The following is a 23,933-nucleotide window of genomic DNA, read 5'->3' as shown; positions in this document are numbered from 1 at the left end:
AAATTTATAACATTAAACTGAAATACATAAAAGGTATCAGAATTATGAAACTATTAGTCATGAACATAATACTATGTATTGTTGTTTAAACTATATACAATATATAAATATATATTATTCTGGACATATCGTGAAAAAATCATTTCATTTTGACTCAAAGAAAAAAAAAAGTTTGGTGATTTGATTTTTTAATTTTACTTACATCAGTAATTTAAATATTAAAACGAGTAATATTATTCAGGAATAGAAAATAAATCAAAAAGAGCTAAAACAATATTCTCTGGAAGTGTTGCAGTATTAGTTCATAATATTATGGGCTTCTTATTCATAAATATTGTATGTACATTGTACATTCATAATATAGTGTTATATTTAATTTAATTAAAATTAAAAATGTCTGTTTCTATCTCTTAGCTATGCCGAGAAGAAACTACTTATAAACTTCGAATTTTTATATTTCCACTAACTATTAAGATTATATAACAATCTTAACTAAATTCAAATATTTTGTTTGATAGAATTGATAATTTTTACAATGTTTTACATCAGTACTAGATAATTTATTATGATACATAAAATATAGAGAGAAAATATTAAATCGTATTTTAACGAATTTCCTTAAACATTATTGTAAGCCACAACAATTCACTTTGTCAGGTTAATGTTTAAAAAGTAAATGAAATATTTAAGTACCATAAATTACAGTGCTGAGTAAAGATTTTAGATTATTTTAATTTAATTCCATACTGAATTCATGAACTTGGCTTAATAGTCCGGCACTTATTCGATAATTCAAGCATATGTAAGTTTTTAGAACAATGAACAATTTTTATTTTAACTTCATATTTTACACGAACTGTACCTATGATAAAAATTAGTTTTAACTGTATCCATCAAAGTACAGTACAAATACAGCTTACATAATAATAAAATATTGTTCAGTGACGTTAACTTGTTTGCAATGGTATATCAATTATTTTAGAAAAAATTGTTTTAAAATTATAAATAAAAAATGCGATTTGGTCATAATAGTATTATCTTTAAATATCATGATTTAGAAAATAATAATACATCCATCGTTTAAATTAATTTATAAATTTAGAATCTTAATTTATGTTAATAAAAAATGAACATTTTCGGTTAATTTTATGTCAAGTGTTCATTTTTGAACATAAAGAAATTCCGTCAAAGATATTTTCTTTTTTTTTCAAATCTTTCGACGAATCAAATGTAATATTCCATGAGAAGTCACTCGAGATTTAATGCGTACCTATTGCAATAAAAGTCTGAATATTACATACCTATTTTTACAAAGCTGACTGGTATGATTTATTAGAATCGTTGATAAATAGAATTCGTTGTTATTTAGAAGGGAAAATCTCTTGAAGGGAAAATATATATCACAATATTTGTAAGTCATTCGAATGAAATGATAAGATAAAACTTATAACAATCAAGTAATTTAACTTCAAAGAATAGATTTTGTTTAAAAAATATTATATCATTTTTTCTAGTTTTATACAAATGCAGCGTAAATATAAAAGTAAAATGTTTGAATAATAAAAACTGCATTTAAAATTGTATTACTTGTTTTGAATTTTAATTTTCCAATACGCTATCAAAATAATCATATACTCAATATAATACACTTTAATGTGGTAAATAAAGAATATATGTTTGTTCAAATATTGAGTTAAATAATAAAACTAAAAAAAAAGACATTACCTATAGACTGAAAAATTATTGATTCAATATAAGTATACTTGAATACACTGGTGAAGTTACTGATCGGGCTATGATGGTATTACGATGAAAAAATATTTGATATACATTAAAATGTGATTACTTATCAATTAACATTGACTATATTAACCATAGGATACCAACGAATATTGGAAGGCCTAGCAATCGCCTCATTTTGATCCACCTAAGCTTGAAGAATTATTATTTTTTTAAGAAATTTGAAACGGACGATACAACATTGTTTTCGAAAATCAACTATGATTGAATATTATTTCCTATTATACTATTATAATTTTATAAAACTAATTAGATACTATATTTTATTATTTTTCATTTATCTTTTTCAACTGAAAATTAACAATTAAATGCATTGGTTGCAACATATATACATAATGAGAGTTCTAAAAATATAATCGATAGTAGTCAAACCATTAGTGTTCATAATTTTGTAAAATGTATCAAATTATTTATGTGACTTCAAAATAAGCATTATATATATATATTGTAATTCTAGAAAATGATTCTAGTTACTAAGAAGAAATTTGATTTTACTTTAGTCGAAAAAGAATCGCAGTCGATAAAATAAATGACGTCGAGGATTATTCGAAATAATCGTACAAATGTACTAGATAAATCAAAGAAATTCAATAACTTTTGCTGACCATTACGAAGGACGTGCGAGAAACAAGAAGTATGTCATCCAATGAATAGATATATAATTTATAACGTTTCGTTTTAAAAACAATAATTATTCCGAGATGCTATATTGATGGGGTCTTCTGACAGTTAATATTTTTATACTATACTCAATATTTTTAAATTTCATTTTTATCGAAATTAGAGAAAAATAAATACTACAACCAGTGAAGAATATTACATTTAATTTAAATAATTATTAATTTGAATAAATATCATAAATAATGAAATCATACTCTTATACAATAAAATGTAATTCCTAATTATGTTCGATATTTTTTATTATCAATATTTAAGAACAAATTACGAGTAATATAGCACAAAAACGATAAAAGCAGATAAAATTGTACAGATCATACAATGTATTTTATAACCGATTTTATGAGTTTTGTTGAAATTAGTTACATTTTATAATCCGATATTAATTTAGTATTGAAGCAATACGTATATATTATTAATAAATAAAAATAATTAATATTAACTTTAAACATTTTTCATATGAATAAACGGACAAAGTTTTGAATAAAAATAAAAAAAAAAAAAATTATCAACAGATTAAACATACCTATATAATAATCTTAAAACCATATACACATATAAATGATCGTGTAGGAACATTAATACATCATACATTACCTATGTAATATTATATTAATTTTATTGATGTTGAACTGAATACTGTATGATTTATGAGATATTTTATTTAATAAAATTGCATTGGGATAATTTTTTCAGAAAAATATTCAGAGTTCTGTAACGGAGCCCGCTCTCAAACGAAAACGGCCTTTTTCAGGGCCACCAATAACATCATTGTGAAGATGTGAAACGGCATGAAGGCAACCAAAATACAGCGGAGGAATAGTTTCGTTTTACATCGTCGACTGGATCGATAGAAATTCAACCAATGGGAATGGAGCGTCGATGTCTGATCGGGTGTATTTACCGGTCACTTTTCGGAGCTCTTCCGTTCACAACGATCAACATCCAAAAGATAAGAAGAATACGACGGCAATTACGACGACGGCTGCAGCGAACACGACGCAGGAAATTGCGGCGTTCACCGTGATCTCGAATACGGCGACAGCAACCTCGACGACTGCACGGCAGCTGCGGCAACCACGGCCGTGAAAAACAACCACGAACCCGGTTCCAGAGGCATTTACACACAGGGCTCCGCGATTCATGGACCTATTCGTCGACACTAAAACCGGCCCAATATCCGTACAAACCTTTCCGGCACGCTTACACAAGTGTTCGCTGGTAAAGTGATCGCGGTCGATACGGTCGCTTGCTTAAGTCTGCCGTCGTCCGTGTATCAAATTCTCTATCGCACCTGTCCAGGTCCGATACCGCCCGCCGCGGCCCGGAATAATTTTATTAAATTAATCGTATTACTTTTAATTAACGTTAAATAAATAACTTGATATTTATTTTGTGTACATTTTTATAAAGATCCGGATCTTATTATATCCGGAAGATATTTATTAACCCCGGTACACCGTTTCAGTTATTAAATCCAACAGTTTATCAACAATTTGAAAATAATTAAGTTTATTTTTTTTCTCTCGTACTATTGAAGTATACATAAGTATACCTTTTTTTTTTTATATATTTATTTATAGTTATTTTATTATTAATAGAAGTAATAAAATATTGAATCATTTTTTTTTTTTTTTTTTATGAATATTAATTATTGATAAATAATAAACGAATAATAGGAATAGAATACTGGTTACTACGTATCATTTGATTATGACACTTCCAAGTTTTATTAATTTTCATAAACATTGATCATGTGAAATAGTATCAAATTTATATTATTTAAATAATACAATTTTATTTTATTTTATTATATATATATATTTATAACTATATTAGATGTTCAATGACATGTTTCATACTAAATCTACTTATAATAAAAACGGTTCAACTCTTCAAAAGCATTAAGTAAAAAAGTTCAACAATTTCACTAATTCCAAATAGAATCAGCTTCACTGCATTTAAATGCATACAATTTATACACATATTAGTAACTGGAATGACAGCACAATAGGAACATGTATTGTATACTTTGATTAGACATTGAAAATCAATTAGAATTTTCAGTGATTGTAAAATATATAATATATAAATGTTTAAAAGAAACTCCAAACCAATTAAAAATTCCGATGTTAAATATAAATTAATTTATAACTTATGATTATAATTATAAACTCAAGAAGTTTGTTTTCAAAGATGATTAAATTTATAATTATATTTTATATTTCACGCATAAATTATTAACACTACTGACCATAATAATACAAGATCCAGTTTTTACAAATAAGATTCACTTATTTCATTCTATATTTCGTATTATATGGTATATATATATATATATATATATATATATATATATATAATAAATTCTATTACACTTGAGTCTATTTCGTTATAGGTAAATAAAAAAAAAAATATCCTGAAATATTTATAAAAATTGTAGACATTTTTTATAGTTTTGGACGCCATACTGTCAATAAAATATATTTAACGTAATATTACCAAAAGACTATAATTGAAAATGAAAACGATATATTTTAGTTGTGTACATCATAGGTATCTCATTAAAATTAATACTGTGCACTTTGATGACTTGAACAACGATAGCAATCTTGCGTTATTCCGTTACATATTACGAATACATGTGCATACATGACTATAATTAATAAACTTTTTGTAACATCATCTCGCGATAACCGTAAACGTGGAACATCGCTAAACTACAAAACATCAAAATCGATGTTCAAAAGAAAATGTTAAGAGAAACGGTTGTATAGGTATACCATTAATGTGTATTACGTTCAGCTGATCATTATAGTTTACACTTGTGTACGTCGAATGCTCCTGGAAATATTATATTTCCACGAACCCATCTACACGTTTTCCTGCATAATGATCGAACAGAATAACACCGTTATGTTCACATTCGTGGCGCGGTGTAATTTTAAAATAATTTTTTCCCACGATACCTACCGCGTGTCCGTGACCGATTTCGACCCAATGCAGGGTTACTAAATGACATGAACACAGTGTGTCTGTGGGGTGTTAAATGTATACAATGACGGGACGACACTCACATAATATTCCGAATGATCTAACGTATTATATTAACCAATTGCGTACAAGCGGACGAACTGAATATATTTACTTTTCCGATGGTCTATAATTGGAACGCGTATGTGCACTGAGTCCTGCACTAGCATTTAAAACCAATCCGAGTAAGTGTATAACAAAACGAAACTACGATCCGCGTACCAAAACGACAGACCTGCTATACCGAATACACTTAGGAAAACATTTAAACGATGTAAAAACATTTACTTTCAAATACTTTTTTCGAAAGCAATATTAAATTGTTAAGTTAATTGTTTTCTCACCTTGGTGCGTGTTATAGTTTAGAAAAAAAAATCAAAAAAAAAAAAAAATAAAATAAAATCAAAGTGACCAAGTATGTTTGACCTAAATACGATAATTTTAAAACAATTTCTATTAAAATATTTTACAGCTTTGACATTTAAATTTCTTAAAACAGATACATAACAATGATATTTTGGTGTTTTTATGTTCTCGTATCACTATAATATACTACTACTACTACTACTACTACTACTATAATACTAAAAACTTGTAACACAAAACAATATTAAACGAGTAAATAAATAATAAATAATGAATGAATAAATACATTTTGTATAGTATTTGTTTTAATGCCATACATTATGCAAACACTATAAATATGGTAATAATTTGTAAACATTAAACAAGTGACAAATGGCCGCCAGACATCCTTATTGTATATCCTATCTATAAGAAGTCAGCTTTGTAGTTTTTATATATTTGTGAGATTTATACCAGCTGTTATACATTCATTATAACGGTTAAATGGACATATGAATATCAGTGATCTTAATGATTTTTTTATTTTAGTAATAAATTATAACGTCAATCTGTGACATAATATTATATTGTAGATAGCGAATACTAATTTTTGTAGATTTATAGTATTGATGATAGTGATTTTAATTGAATGGTATGGTATGGTCGTATCATATATAATAGCTTTACTATCATCAACATCATTATTCTCAATTTTAAAATGTCATTTATTTCTTTATGTGTAATTTTAATTTACTTAAATACGTTGATCGAGTACGTCTCATTATTGTTATCATTTATTATTTGTAAAAAAAAAATCGGTTAAATTATATTAGGTACTGTTACTATTTTTATTTCATCAAAATTTGTACAATGATATTAAGCCTTTCAATTTAAAGAAGTAATTTAAAAAACACATCACCTATAGCTATTGGACGAGCATGTTATACATGTGCGTTTATGGGAAGCACTTATTATGCTAAATATCTAATAATCAAATTATATGTGAAAAACTACACTAAATATAAACAATTTATTAATATATGATTGATAAGTCATACCTACAATAAATAATTTCTATATTATGTTTTATATTTGTATTTCATTTTGTTTTATTTAACTTTGTTCTTTTTGTTTATTTTTGTTTTTGTTTACCTTTTCATTTTTCTGCTTTTCTTCCCCGGATTCATTGTTCATTATTCTTTACTATTCATTATATATCTTATAATAATATAAATAATAATAAGTACATAAAAAATATGAGATAACTCATGATCTATGTAAATATATAATTGATTTATAAAATTCACATATTTTAATATCTTGAATGTCATTAACCAACATGTAAACTTGTAACCTTTCCCCAATTAAACGTATTATATATTATATATGATTTAGGAACTCCTATATCATCAATACAAGGTACTACTTTAGTGGTGAATTGGGCCAAACAATTTTTTATTTAATGTAATTATTTAGGTACTCTTGTATTTATTTTGTATATCTCTTTGGCCAATCAATTATTATCTTATCTTATCTTATTAATCAAAATAAATGCACAGACTAATATTATTTATACTAACTTTTAAAAGGTATTTGATTAAGTTAACAATATAATCCTTATTAAAATTTTTTAGTTATTTGGATATTCCTGTTCTCTATTAAATCGGTTTAAATTATTTTTACACGGAAGTTACCTACTAAATTGTTAAATATCTTAAGTTTAGCTTTAAATACTTAAATGTTCCATTAGGTATCCTTCATGGAGATCACCTGTTAACTCTACTTTTTAATGTACTCATAAATTATCTCATAAATGTATCATTTCTTGTATCCTTTTATTTGTTCAAGACACAAAACGAGTAGTAAGAATTATAAAATCTGACCAAGATGCTATTAATTTACAATTAAATATAAATAATCTACTTATGTGGTGTAATATGATTCACTTAATTTTAAATATTATTAAATGTAAATTCATAAAATTTGGTCTAATAAAAAATCCTATAAACTTTCCATACTGTATTTTTAACTCTAATATCGAAATTGTCTCCCAATTTAACGATCTAGGTAAGATTCTTGATTCGAAATTAAATTTTTCTTCTCATACTGACCAAGAATAAAGCTTTTCTTAACTTGGGATTTAATAAACCCACTTGTGGTTCCTTTTTAGATCCTATTCTTTAAAAAAATTCTCTATTACTCATTTGTTCGATTCAATCTCGAATATTGCCTCCTCATCTGGATAAATAATACTTCAAACAAAATCTTATGCTAGAATCTATTCAAAATGTTTTTTTGTTTTATATTTTTTAAATTTAATATCCACAAACCACTTTATGGTTTATATAATAATCTTTTAAATTTTCTAAATATTTCTCTACTCTCAGACCATTGTATACTTCTATTTTCTACATTTTTTCAAAAACTGTTATTTGGTTTAATTGATTGTTATGAAATACTTTCGTTAATCTGCATTAAAATGAATATACTAAATACTAGAAATTCTATGGCTTTACATTCATTATTTTCAAATAAAAATATAACTCCCCAGCAAAATGATTGAGCTAATTGTTGCAGGTTATAAATATGCTTTTGGTTATATTTAGTAGGTTTCTATTTTCTTTAATTTATATTTTTTATTTACTTCTGAGTTTTTCTCATTACGTACATACAATCTATTTCTAAGTAATAATGACTAATTTATTGTATTATTTTTATTATTTCGTACACGTAATATTTGCGATATTATGTTTTAGAACTTATTCATGTCCGTATATATGAAATAAATAAATAATTGTTATACATTTTGGATCTGTTAGTGATGGTGTAAAATTGAAATTTAATTGTCCCATAAAGTTCAATCGAAATTTTAGTTAAAATTCAATTTTAGTAATTTCAATTAACAAATATATTGTTTTGGAAGTTTAAAACACGTAACAGTATACTGTCGACATAGTTGATGGGTCGTACTATGAAGTACAGTCAGTGACAATGGCTCTTGTTTATTACGAAAGTGATTACAATAAAAATGTTTATCAATAACTAATTATACAAAGTGATTTTTTTTTATTGTGAACCAGTTAATATCTCGGGAAGTATTAGGAATTTTTTTTAAGCTTTCTAGGTTTTACTATTTTACACTGTGTTACAGTTTTGATAATTTTATTAGAACTTCCTATATTATGGGATAAAACATTATCAACTTTTGATTTTAAAATGGCAATACCTATTTTCGATAACGAAAATTTATAAACATACTGAAAAAAATAATTTTAATGCTTACAGAATTTAATTTCAGTAATCCGTTTGTGACTTATTACCGTTTAAATATTCGTTCAATTTACTGCTACTGGGCAATTTATCAAACCCAACAGTAGAACCAGAAGTAAAAACAGAATGATATCTCAATTTAACAATAACCATAACGGTCATAATCGATAATAAGTACTTTACAAAATAGATGAACAATACTGTTAGAATAAAAAAAATGTCCTATCAACACTCCCACCAAAACACCGTGTGTCAGTGAGCGACTTGCCTGCAGCAGCGCGGCTGAATGAGCTATAAAGTGTAAAAATAACATATTACAATTTACCATCATGGTTACATAATATATCACTGGTTAATGATTCCTGGTATACAGTCTTATCACGTATTATCTTAGTAGATTAACGATAATAAATGATGGTTAACTGTTTCTAATTTTAATGTTTAAAACATGTGGTTAATGATTAATCTTTAAGGTTAGTTTTCCATTATCCAACATCAAATACAAATAATTATTATTCTTTGAACGTTTAACACAGAATAAGTTTTTAATAAATACTAAATTATGTGTATTATTTAAAATAAATTAAATTTAAGGTTTAAACCAATTATTTCAATGCATATTATATTTTTTGATAGTGTTTTAATGTTGTAATTTGGTTAAAATTTTGAATTTAATTAAAAATAATGTTTTATCTAATCAGCAATATGTATTATTAAGTGTATTGCAATTAGATTTCATATTTTTCCAACAATTTTTTTTATATAATTTATTGCCAAATTCAATCAAAAATTAATAAATTAGAATTTGTTTTTTTTTATTAAATGATTTATATATAATATTATTGGCAAATAATAACCATGGTTCAAATATTTTAATTTTATTTCAGTGGCGATTTGTATTATTGGTGTAATTCATCAAAAATAACAGTGAACTATATGACTAGACAGCTCAATTTGACCAGCAATTAATGCAAATTCACATTGCTTTATTAGTATGCTATTAGTATCTTTTAAACAAACTAACCAATCTATTATGTAAGTATGAATTTTTTTTATAAAATAAAACATTTGATGTTTATCATAATTTTTGTTTATTTTTTAGGAAATTAATTTTGTTTTCTTTTAAATTAAATTTCATTTAGTAGTACTAACTTTTAATTCAAATATCTATAACAAGATTGGATGAACAAATACAAATTGTTATTTTGGTTAGTCTCAGCATAGTATATCTCACCTGATAACTCAATAAGTATGTATACATTTTTTTTTTTATAGAATACATAAATTCTATAAATAATTATTTTTTTTTTTTTAATTGCATTCTGATAAAAAAACAATACAGCATCAAGACCAACCAACTAATTTTACATTTGTAAAAATTGTTCATGATCACATTAATAGTTAATCTTAATTGTATGATTAAATAATTACGTTAAGTTATTGGTGCATACCATAAGTAGGGCTATGAAGTGTTTATTAACCTAAATTGGCAGATTAAATTTTTTTTTAATACGAGTGTCGTTTTCATGCAATATTAAAAAAATTTTATATTATAAAATATTAATTAAAAATTAACATAATTTCAAAAATAAGTGTAAAAATGAGTAAGTTTTTAAAACATCCATAGATCAAAAAATATATTGTACTCTAAAGTAGTTAATCTAAAGTATGTTCAATGTTCATTTAATTTTTATTAATTTATTTGGGGTAGTGGATATCTTAAGTGTTAATATTTTTTTATTAGGTATGACCTAACCCAAATCCTGCAAACATTTACACTACGGAAATTTGTTCATGTTCTAGTAAAATTATTGATAACTAATGTGTTTATTGCCTTTGATAATTTACTATTGAATTAATGTCCATTATTTTTATTATAAGAAAACCTTAAATGGGAAGGGCATTGTGAAAATGTATAACTAGAAAAAAAAAGAAATATGTGAATCGACCTTTAACTACTTTAGTCTTAGCTATATACCCCGAATCCAAGTATATACTATGTCATATACATTTATATCTGCATATTTATCAATTATTTTTTTCAAATACATAAGAATTGTTGATTTACTTTGTTTTAAAATGAAAAAATGTAATCTATTTAATATAATCATTTACTCTAGTAATTAAGATACACCATATTGTTTAAAAAAGAAAAAAAAATTATTCTATAATTTACTAGTTATACCTCATCAATCTAATATAGAAATATAAATTATATTAAATAAATATATTGGTATGCATTTGTATGATTAACAATTAATAAACGCTTAAATAAATTAACATATTATAAAACATATCTTCTTGAATATAAAACAAATTCCAAATTGACAATTTTTTGATATTTCTGTATATTTATTTTAACACTATAACACAGAATTGATTGAGTAATAAATATGACATATTTCACATAAAAAAGATAAATATATCGATTTCCTAAATTTACAGTATTATTGAGTTTTCATATTGTGTCGGTTCTGAATTGAATTAAAAGTGATAAGACCGTATCTAGTGATATATTATGTAACCATGATGGTAAATTGTAATATGTTATTTATACTTTATAGCTGATTCAGCCGCGCTGCTGCAGGCTAGTCGCTCACTGATACACGGTGGGTGTTCTGGTGAGAGTGTTGATAGGACATTATTTTACTCTAACAGTATTGTTCATCTATCTTGTAAGGTACTTATTATCGATTATGACCGTTATGGGTATTGTTAAATTGAGATATCATTCCGTTTTGACTTCTGGTTTTTACTGTTGGGTTTGATAAATCACCCAATAGCAGTAAATTGAACGAATATTTATACGGTAATAAGTCGCAAACGGATTACTGAAATTAAATTCAGTAAACGTTAAAATTATTTTTTTCAGTACGTTTATAAATTTTCGTTATCGCAAATAGGAATTGCCATCTGAAAATAGAAAGTTGATAGTGTTTTATCAACTAAGGGCGGAAGTTAAAATTATCAAAATTGCAACGCAGTGTAAAATAGTAAAACCTAGAAAGTTTAAAAAAAAATTATTTAAAAATTTCTAATACTTCCCGAGATATTAACTGATTTACGATAAAAAAATCTCCCTGTATATAGAGACTTAGTTTTTCTTTAAATTATTATTTTATTTATTATTTTGCTGTGAATGCGATGGCTTGCACACCATGCTTATTATACTTAATGTGGAGACATGATTTTACAAAAATTTGGTTATATAAAATACGTATAATGTAATTGTTTATCTGTGAAGTGTATAATATTGTTATTTTTTCTAGACAATAATTGTAACTGCCTCAGACTATATATAATGATACAAGTCACATTTATACTCGTGATAATTTTTCTTATTTACGTTTTGTTTTAAATAACCTACTATGAATATTATCCAAAAAAAAAATTTGTCGAATAAATTCAGAAAAAATATTAAAGTAATGAATTGAAAATAATAAATCTGTTTGGTTATTATAAATTATAAAATGCAAGAGGATGAACCATCATAAATATTTGTTTATTATACATATAAGTATAACTCTTAAAACTAAACATTCAAAATAAAAAAAATAATTAATAGCTTATGATTTGTTCACGTAAATCGCAAATTGTTCATACAAGAGTAGTGTACTTCAAAGGGTCGAAGTTTTAATCATGTAGAAATGTAAAATTTACTATTTTTTTTTTTTTTTTTTTTAAATTTCAATAAAACAATTACATTTTTCTACAAAATTTAACCTTATATTATGAATTTTCATCTGTTCAATAAGCATGATTGTATTAATACAAAATTTAATATTTAATATTAATGTGTATTATTGAATTTATTGCTAATTTATTTTTATTTTTATGTAGTAATAATGATTACTTCACACTGGATGATGACTGGACGATGCACTGCAGAAATACTTATCTAAGAACATTTTAATTACCATAAAAAATAAAATAGAAATACTGGATATTAAGATAAAATCTATAAGTGACATTTATAGCCGTAAGCTATTTTATATGATATTAGCTAATGTTCAATACTTGAAATTTATTATAATAAGATTAATATTTTTAATATTTTTTTTTCTTTTTTCCTCACGGGCAATGATTTTTGTAATAGATAGTGAATTTTCAATTTTTTACCTCGACTAATAAAACGTTATCTACAATGATGTAATTTTGGAACAGATAAATTACCTGTGAGGTAAAAAGTATTCAAAAAGTAAAAAGATCAAACAATATAATTTGAAATCGAATGAGATATAGGTAACAAGACCGGTAGAGTACGATTGAGAACGTCGTACCTTTTTGACAACACGATTGAGAACGATATTGGCAGATCAAAGAAACAATATTTTGTACTTTATGATCAAACGATTGAGAACGATTTTTCGAGCGACGTTATCTATTCGTGAAAAAATATACACAGCAACGCAACAGTGAAAAAACGTCGTTGCACGATATGTAATAGTATATATATATATATTATTATATATAAAGGTAACACAAACACGAATCGTAGCAATAATAAAATCAATTTAAAACAGGAGCGGACGCAAAAAAAATTTCGGGGGGGGGGGGGGGGGAAAAAATAAGAATAATTACCGTCAGGCCCATATTTAAAATATTGGCAACCCTGGGCATATTATTTATGCCTCCAAAAAAAAAAAAAAAAATAAATAATAATAATATAACAATTATTATTTCGTCCATAATCGAGATTCTTTAATATAACTTATAAATGGAAATCGTTTAATACTTATTTTAATTAACAAATTAAACAAACTATAACATGATAAAAAATACTATTTTATTTTTTTTTCATTAAGTACATCATTTTTAAAATTAATTTTGCTAAAATATTTTGCTGCCCACTTGAAGCTTCCGGAAATGTACCTACCCGCGCCTTCTCTAAATGCGGGACTGATTACCGTTATTTTGAAATAATTGACTATTGTCAATCGTTATCACATGACTATACAACACAAAATTTAGGGAAACCGTCAATCATAATGTACCATTGTAAATAATATTATATTGATTACGTATATTTACTTATTTTTACTTACTGATAATAAGCGACTTACAAACACGCATTATTTTTACGAAGTATTGCCTCATGGAATTTCAAAAATTTGAGTTTTAATTACCAATACCTTTTAGAACGTTTGGAAAATTACAAATTATTACAAATTTATTTTTCTTTACAAAACATTTTTTTTCTAACATATTTTAATTGTATTTTGAACAATTCATTTTTTTTTTTAAGGTACATAATGTAGTACATATAATTATGTTTGAAATTAATCATCCGTTCATTTCGAGGGGTGGTTGAACCCCCAAAACCCCTCCCTGCGTCCGTCACTGATTGAAAACAATATTATCAAATCCGTGGCCAGCTTATTCGTATCAGATTATGATCGGATTATTTCGACAATAAATTCTTACAAAGAGTTTGAACAAACAAATGACATCATGAAATATCTTAAAGTCACTAGAAATAAGTATATCTATAATTAGATAAAAATAAATATATCTTAGACTGACAAATAATTGATATATGTATATCTTATTTCTATTTTATATTTTTAATTAATGTGGCAACGTCACATAAAAGTTGCTAGGTAAAAACGTTCTCAATCGCATTCAAATAGTGTTCTACCTAACAAGAGTTCTGATTAATAAAATCTGGTATATTTTTTCCTGGAATATTTTTATTATTACAATACAATATTAATAGGTTTGTAGATGTGTGTTTTTTTTTCTATTTTTTTTTTTTTTTCGTATCAATTATATAAAATACTAGCCGACCCGTCACAGCTTCGCCCGTGATTGGTTATTTATTTTGCCTTCGACCATGATATGTAGAATTTTTTATTCAAATATTATTGTTTAATGTGATCGGCAAGTAAATATAAAAAAACGGTTAATGAAAACGGATAAGCAAGTATATTTTGTGTCGGTAATGGAAATCATATTATTTGGTTGACTTGTGGACGTTAATGATATCAGAATATTAGAGATTGCATGTTTATAAATTGACCTAACCACGATATGTAGTGTATTGAGTAGGTACGATCGTTTATAAAAAGTTCTTTATTTTCGTCTACTTACACTATTATACATTTATATTCGTACATACGAGTATATACGAGACGAGTAAAACAACCAGATGAATATGTATTAATATATATTTTTGTTAAAATAGGGTTTTGAACGCGTATGATTGAAAATTGGTATTGAGACGTTCAGTGAGATTAACTCATCTGCACTAAGATCTAAGAACTTCTAAATAGTGGACCGTAATTCACAACTAAGCCGAGGATGTGTACTCCAATTTTTTTCTTTTTACAAACAAACAAACAACACGAGCAATATAGTACCGCTGACGTGGACTCGTTATTGTGGGGACATTATGATTCAATCGAATTACTTATTTATCTTCAATCAGTAAACATACGCATGGAGTTTGACCTCAAGTCATATTCAAGGTCTATCCGTAGACATTTGGGAAGTTATGGAAAACGTTTGGTACGGAAATCCAATGAAAAACATTCTAGAAATTAATATATGGATGACACGGAACGACCTTGTCAAACGGACGTTAAGCGGATGATACGATATTCTGATCGTATTATCATACCATAATAATATGTGCGCAAGAGGTATTATTACGGCGTCAACGGTCAGAGGTGTGAATAAATACGATAAAATAACCCGCCCGAGAAAGGGAAACAACCCGATTCAAACGGTCCGAACTCGGCGGTCTCTCTCGGTGCCGAACTCATGCAATATTCATGTACAGTCGTATCCAATCAATTGACGATATATTATTTACGGGCAGAGCGTTGACAGCAGCCGCATCAGTAGTACCGGCGGTGTCACCGTAGGGAATCAATCGCCCGACCAGGCGCTGCTGTTGCTTGTTGTTCTACGATGCGATCGCCATGGCCAGCCTTTGTTGTTTCTTTTGGGAAATATTAACTCGCGTTATCGTCGCGTTTTCACCGCACACAAAACCGTGTTTGCCGTTGGACCCGAATCATCGATGTCGCCGGTAAACGGATTACGGCGAGTGCGAGGCGCGCAATATCACTCAGTGAAATTTCACTACCTAACAGACCCCATTATACGTTGGCGAGTGAATAATCTCAATAATCTCGCCGTAAAAGCGAACACACCCGACCGCAAGTCGTACTGGACATACAATACACCTTCAACGATCCGAACGGTGTACAAGATAATGCGGCGAACACTATATTATAATACAGTACCGTGTTAGCGACTGTATTACGGTTGGATCAAAGGAATTTGTGATTTAACTGCAAAACAAAAGAAAAAACCGTGACCGAGACACAAGAAAAAAACTATACGATCAATCACGAGATTCGGAAGTCGAAGAATATTACACAATATGACTGTAGTCGGTGTGCCCTACTGAACTACTTATTTTGAAAACGAGAAATTATAAAATCAAAAAAAATCTTTTATATATCGGAATCGAACAGTAATTTAATACCTATTGTTGTTGTTTTTTTTTTTTTGTTTTAAATCATTTTCCGGAAAATAATACAAACAGAATAGTCACATTTAAGTGTATATAATAAGTTAAGTAATCCGTTCGTGGCATGATATAAATTACGATATGATGACGTATGTTTAATTCCACTAAAATAAATGTCTACTCGGAATACACTCCCAACCGCTATGAAATTGACAAAATGTACATTTCTATTTCACCTAACGATCCTAACGTAAAGGTCTAGCACAGCGGTTTTGAATCTTTTTGAGGCCACGACTCGAAGACTCACAAAGAATTTGAGTGACCCTTTTATTATGGTAATATTAAAAAGTAGTGATGATTTAATATGATCAATAAAACGTTTTTATTGTCGATCCTAACCTTTGATCAATTGTAATTCTCAACAATGATTATCATAATGATAATGTACAAATAAACCGAAATAGTTATTTCATATTTTGGCAACCTCTGGTTCGAAAACCACTGGTCTAGTACGCGTGTCCAGGGTTTGGGGTTCCACGAAATCTAGCTAGACCTGTCAAAAAAAAAAAAAAATGTTTCCGTACCGATTGCGATATACCGTAATTCTATACCGTTCAAATGTAAATAAAATACTCTTCGCTCGAAAGGCAATTGACAATAGAATAGGTTTTTGTTTTACCCAGCGCGCATGAAAACGATGTGTTTAATACCCTCGAGAGCTCTAAGGGTAGGAAAAAAAAAATTCGTGTCCGGTAACAGTAATCGTTAGCATTAAATGACTGACCTGAATGTTCGGTGACGCGCTGTGCTTGAGGAGCAGATAGATGACGGTTGGGTTTTGCCGAACCACGGCCAAGAAAAGCGGCGGCAAAGTCATCAGGTACCGTTTGGTGTACACGTGGGCCATCTCGTTGATGCGGTCCAGCGACAGGGAGCTCTTGATCTTGAAAATCATTTTTGGCACGACCGCAGGACAGTCGTCATTGTCTGCGCTCAACAGCGACGACGATTCCGGTTGCAGTGGCGACGGCGCGTGCGGCACGGTCATTAGCGGCAAAGTGGGCGGCGGCGGTGGTCGTCTGAACGGCAGTGGCGGCGGTGGCGGTGGCGGCGGCGGCGGCGGTGGCGGCGGCGGCGGCGGCGGCGGTGATGGCGGAGTTTGTGGCTGTGGTTGCATTGACGGCTGCTGTTGCGTTAGCGGCGACGTCTGGAACTGGAGCTTGAAAACGGCCGGCGCTGGTTCCGGAGCCGTGGAACCGGCCGCGGAGCACGAGCCGGCGGACGATAGCGACTGAAACGATTGGAGCGACGACAGCGAATCGAGCAGCGGCAAGCGGCCGCCGTTCTCCATCTCATAGTCCGCGTACCGGCGTTGCTCGTGCCGGTCGAACAGCGTGTCCACGTCCAGCTCGTTGCTGCTGTCTATGTCGCTCACGTTTCCGCTGCTGTAAGTGTCCCGGAATGACAGGTTCCACAGTATGGCCCGGACTACGTCGCTGCTGCGGCGCAGCTCGCTCATGATGCCCTTGAGCTCGACCGGCGCGGTGGCCATGAAACCGGCGGCCGCACACGTCGCTTTCCTCGGCTGCTCCGGGCCGGCGACGGCGGTGACGGTGACCGGCACGGCTTGCGGATGTCCGAGGCTGCCACCACCGACGTACAGCTCGGCCGGCGTGGACCGTATCAACTTGCTGCAACCGGCCCGCAGCCTCTGGAACAGTGCTCGGCTCTTTTTCAGCGGCTTTTCGTTGTCCAGCGATAGCGACCGCTGCCGCAGGATCACCGAACGGTTGGCCGAGCGCTCCGCGATGGCCACAACCGCCGACGTCGGTGACGGTGACGCCGGCACGATCACCAGTTCTCGGTTCGGCCGTGGCTCGCGTGCCGCCGGCACGTGCACGTCTGAAACGTGAAACGAACGGTTATTGTCATACAAATCTTATCGCGTTGCTCATTCGAACGTGTTCGACGTCGCGGTTACGGTAACGGTACGCGTCTCGATAGAAATATCTGTCGCCAATGCACGGACAAACGTACGACGGATCTTTTGTCGGCGCGAACACGAATACGGATGCAGAAAACCGGTTTGTCGAAACGCTAACGCGAACGCGTTCTTTCGTGTCCGAGAGCTGCACCAACGTCGTACTTGGATTGTGCAGCGCACGAAAAACAAATTGGACCGAACAAGTGGTGAAACAGCTGTTGCGGTAACCCGTTCGAACGCATCGAGTCAACTTCAAGAGACGACACGTGGATATTCGGTTCCTCGAACACAGTCACGGAGCGTAAGGTTCACATGACTGTATTGAGCCTGCGTCACTTTGCGCGTCGTTACAGAACACAGTGTTACGCCGATCGTATATTTTTTTTTTTTTCGCACTTGCTACAACTATTGTGCAATGCCTAGAATGGTCCATTGAAATATTTTTTTTTAACGTTTTGATTTTCGATCAAAACCCGGGCTTTATCGAATCTTCTTTAGAACATTGTCCTGAACGTGGAAACGAATGTGTCGTTTCTTGCAACGTTTCCGTAGGACATTTTCGTTATCGAATTACAGTTTAGATTTTTTGGGGAGGGGATGGTCGCCGGGGGTTCCGGGAGACACGTACCTGTGCACGTGCGACGATCGGCGAAGACGGTGACCTTGTTCGCCGGACCGAGAGCCGCGTCCTCGTCGATCGTGCACTGGCCATCGCCGGCCGATGGGACGTCGACGAGCCCAGTTGCGGTGAATGGCGGCGACTGCGACCGCGATTGCCGGTGCGCATCCGGCGGAACGTGTCCGCCGGCGTTCGGGTTGATGCCGTTCTCGAGAAGTGTTCGCACCACGTCCAACGAACCGTGATCGATGGCCATGTGCAGAGCGTTCTTGAAGGACAACAGTGCTTGGCCATCCGACGACAAGGAATCGCGGGGCGAATCATCGTTGTCGGACCTGTAGAGAAACAGGCACGTTTATTACGTTTCGGAGGAACAAAGCCGGAATAGGAGGAGGAAACAAAAAAATCAATCGTAAATAATAACGGTACGAATCTGCACGCGGTGGCCTGTAAACGATAGTGGTACGTGCGAAAAAGTCTTGTACCCGACTACGAGTCCGCCGACCGCGTCATTACGCGAACGTAACTGAACGTACGACCGCGTTCATTACGTTTTGTTTGATCCGACACCCGTTGTCGCGACCCTTCAACGAAACTATATACATCCGTTACTTTCGTTAGAAAAAAAAAAAAAACATTCGTAACACGATTTATTTGTATATAAATTATATTTATATGTATGCAAAAGAGTTTTTTTTTCAGACAACCTCACGTCGGGACTATAGCTGGTTGATTGCAATCCCGAATAAACAGGCGCATAATATATCCTGGAAAGAGGTTTTTCAGCTTTTGTTTATTTATACCAAACGGTATTTTGTTAATGACATATGCAAATTGTTTGTACAAAAGGTTTGAAATGTGTCAATTAGTTTAATAGTTTGTGCTCTTAAAATTTGACGAGATTCTCTATGTTGTATATTTCGCATAATATTCATTTTGATGCGAAAATAAATCCGTAATATGTGAGACCAAAAATGAAAAAAATTAAAACTATAAAGGAGACTGGGGTAAATGTAAATATTTTATTTTTATAAAATATTATTATATTATAATTACTCGTTATGTTTGTGCATATATTTTATCTAATTACATTTAATTGACTAAATCAACAATTATTTTTAATCAAAGAAAAAATGTTCAAGAACTGAGGAATTTTTATAAATTTAACTTTGTAATATTTTTATAATATTTTCGTCATTAGAATAGTTTTTAAAATACAATTCATTTTTAATTCAAATTATTTAATTCATAATACACTTGATCAAGAAATCTGCTTATTGCATTATACTTGAGCCAATAATCCACAACCAAAATGTATTATATGATTATTTGTTAAAGAGTCAATATATTTTTTCGTTCCAAGACTAATCTATTCATGTTTACGTTGATATCGGATTATATGAAAACCTATAGGTCATATTTATTAAAAATTATAAATTCACTATATGACAAAAATAATTTGACCAAGATATCTATATCTACATCGCTCTATCATAGAACAGTATTATTCAATATAATACCCATAAATATAATTGGTAATAATTAGAAATAATACTATACCAACAGAAGAAAGTACTACTATAAGAAAACACGATTAAGACACCCGACCTTATACATATAAATAGGTATCAATTATTTGAAACTTTAAATAGATATTTTTAGTTGGTAAAATTATGAAAAGATAATAATTTTGGAAATTTCACGAATAGGTACTGAAGACGATTAGAGCAATTCAAATGTAGAAAAACAGGACTCATGGAAAATTGTTCGGCCGAGTAAACTTCACAAAAATGTAATACAGAATTAAGGATAGTTTTAGAAACTCGAATTGTGGTGTGATGAATACGATATAAGCATTTAGTTGATTAATATTCAAATTTAATTTCTAGCCTGCAGATAATTTCTAAGCAAGAGACATTGTGAATCAATCTTGCAGTATTTTTGAATCAAAAAATGTAAGTTCAAAACAAAATTCTGACATAATGACATAAAATGGCAATCTATGAACTGTACATAATTATTGTACACGTATTGATGATGCTATTCTTAGAATAATTAATCATAAAAAACAACAATTACCTATTAATATTACTTAATTAAATAATTAATTAATATTACTTTATACATTGTAATGTAATTTTTATCAACTCCTGGGTGGGTTGATAAATCGCAGCTCCTCTCGAATATCAGTTAAATCAGATTATACGTCGTTATTAATAAGTTAACAAATTAATTCAAACCAAATCGACGTAATGAAGTATTTATAGAGAATTTCAGCCGTTAGAATAAAAATAATATATTATCTGCATAAGAATATCATATGTAGTATGCTAAGTAGCTGAAATATAATGGATATGTTTGTAAGTGTATCTTTATATCTATAAAAGTGATAAATAACTATAAAATGTTAAAGAAAAATCATTGACTGCTCGGCAGACAGTCATGAATGAAATGATTATCGATTGTAAATATTGTCACCAAGTTAGGATGGACCAATCGAAAAGTGTCACGCGTTTATATCTATACAATATGATACTGTTCACCAACTAAAAACCGCAACTTGGTTACAAATCCGTTATAACAACTATAACTAATGCATTTTTTAATTGTTTAATATATTTACAAATGTTTATTATTTTAGATGAGAATAACATTCTGATACTTTTATAAATGTGTAATGTATTATAATATCCAAATAGGAAATAGTTATGCCTAAAAGATTTCCTATAGATTATGAACTATAATTGTTAGTTAAAAAAAAAAAAAAAAAAAAATCATTTATCATAATAGTTGATTAAAATTATGAAGCGTAGCCAGGATGTTTAAATGAAAGGGGCAAACCACTTTTTTGGGTAGATAAGGTAAAAATGCTTTTGGAGTTCAACCCCTCCCCCTTACCACCACTAAATTTAAAAATTAATTTCCAGCATTTTAAAATATTTTTAATAATATTTATCAAAATATAAATATTATAATACATTAATAATAAATTAACGATGGTCAGCAGCGGTATCATCACCACGGTATAAAATGTGGTATAAAATCTATAATAATTATTAAATGTTAATAAATGTTAAGTGTTAAACGAGATTTACAATCACGTTCACGATAACCACCAAAAATATTATAGTAATCACGATAAAAATAATAAACTTATATATTTACCAATGACAAACATCCATTATTTGTCAACATTTAGTCAGTACCAATGTCTTAAAATACTTGAATACCATATAGTAGTATACTAGTTTAGTACACAAATATACACACAACATATAAGGAGGTAGTCCCCTCATTCCCCTCTTGGCAATAGCACTGATTAAAATGAATATTATATTTTGATTGTTCCAGCCCATAAACCGATAAATAAACCGTCATATTAAATCAAATATTTGAATAACGCACTGACAAATAGAATACAACAATTTTAATTGTAATTAATACACTACGAATGAAGCAAGACGATAAGTCATCATGGTACAGTTAGTTAATATTATTACGTTGCCATCGGGTTTACCTGATGGTCGATTGGGTGAGATACACGCTAATAAATTCAATCGAAATTTGATTTGTAAAGCTTAACAATGACCAATATATTACCGTAACAATGTATATATTGTGTACAGTATTCTACGTTTACTGCAGACTATATCAAATTTTTAAATTTTGATTAAATCGTTCACGTGGCATACATGTCACGTCTACATCATAATTGCAATGATTGAAACCTGATTTCTTCCGAAACATTAATACCTGCGAACATTAACATTTCATCAGTCGGCCGCCAGACCATTATTATGTTTATTCTTTCATTAGAGCTGCTTTTATATAATACACACTAAACGATTATTTAATGTTACCGTATCCGATTTCTGTTCATTAACAAAGTCTGTACAGCGTTCACCGTATACGATTTATAGCAGCTTAAAAGCGCGTGTACTAATTGATTTTTGAGAATCTTAATGGAAAATAATATGAAAAAAGAACTACATTGTTTTCTATATGGAACAGTGGCGTAGCCAAGGCGGAGGGCTAAGGGGGCTATAGCCCTTCTATGGGCCGTGTTTATATGTATAGTGTATCTATCTACTAAACTAGTATACAATATACAAATATACTTTTATTTAAGTATTTTAAACCTTTGGTATAAAGTAAATTTTGACGATTAACGAATAACAGTTGTTTGTCTTTGGCATAGATATTACAGATTACTAATACTTCTAGTTTCTACCATAATTATCACTATCTTTTCGATGGTTATCACGCAAGGTTGTGGCGAATCACTATCAAATATTTAATGACGTTATTAATATGAGAAAAAGTGTTAATATTAAAATAAAAATGCCATGCGTATGTAAAAGGCAAATTCAGAGAGAAAACTTTATTTCTGAAAATCCAGAAATATATTTTAAATGTTCTACTTTTATTCCTTTTCTTGACTATTTAATAGAGTCAATGGATGCTCATTTTAATCAAAAGCTTATTGATGTTATGCCACTTGAAGGACTTATTCCGGCCAATTTAAATATGCATGACGATGAAAATATTAAAGCTGCTAAAATATCTCCATGATGATACCTCATTTACAATCAGAGCTGAGCTGTTCATACGGAGGCAACAATGGAGTCAAAAAACTATTCCAAAACCGAATTCTGCTGTTGATTCACTCTCTCATTACACCAATCTTCAACCTAACATTAAAATACTTTTACAATTATTCGCCA

General features: G+C 30.1%; 1 protein-coding gene across 1 annotated transcript in view; it reads right to left on the bottom strand.

The window, feature by feature from the left end:
• The window catches only part of LOC112692993, a 348,829-nt gene that overhangs the window by 80,760 nt on the left and 244,136 nt on the right, over window positions 1-23,933 (bottom strand). The window contains exons 9-10 of the mRNA XM_025567839.1: window positions 19,219-19,544; window positions 17,391-18,508 (exon numbers count right to left, since the gene is read on the bottom strand). Of these exons, the coding sequence (XP_025423624.1) occupies window positions 17,391-18,508; window positions 19,219-19,544 (1,444 nt within the window). The remainder of the gene's footprint in view (window positions 1-17,390; window positions 18,509-19,218; window positions 19,545-23,933) is intronic.

Source organism: Sipha flava, unplaced genomic scaffold (assembly GCF_003268045.1).
Source record: "Sipha flava isolate LNK unplaced genomic scaffold, YSA_version1 79_pilon_pilon, whole genome shotgun sequence".
Classification (NCBI taxonomy): Eukaryota; Metazoa; Arthropoda; class Insecta; order Hemiptera; family Aphididae; genus Sipha; species Sipha flava.
The sequence above is the reverse complement of the archived record's forward strand: the minus strand, read 5'-3'. Positions and strand labels throughout refer to the sequence as shown.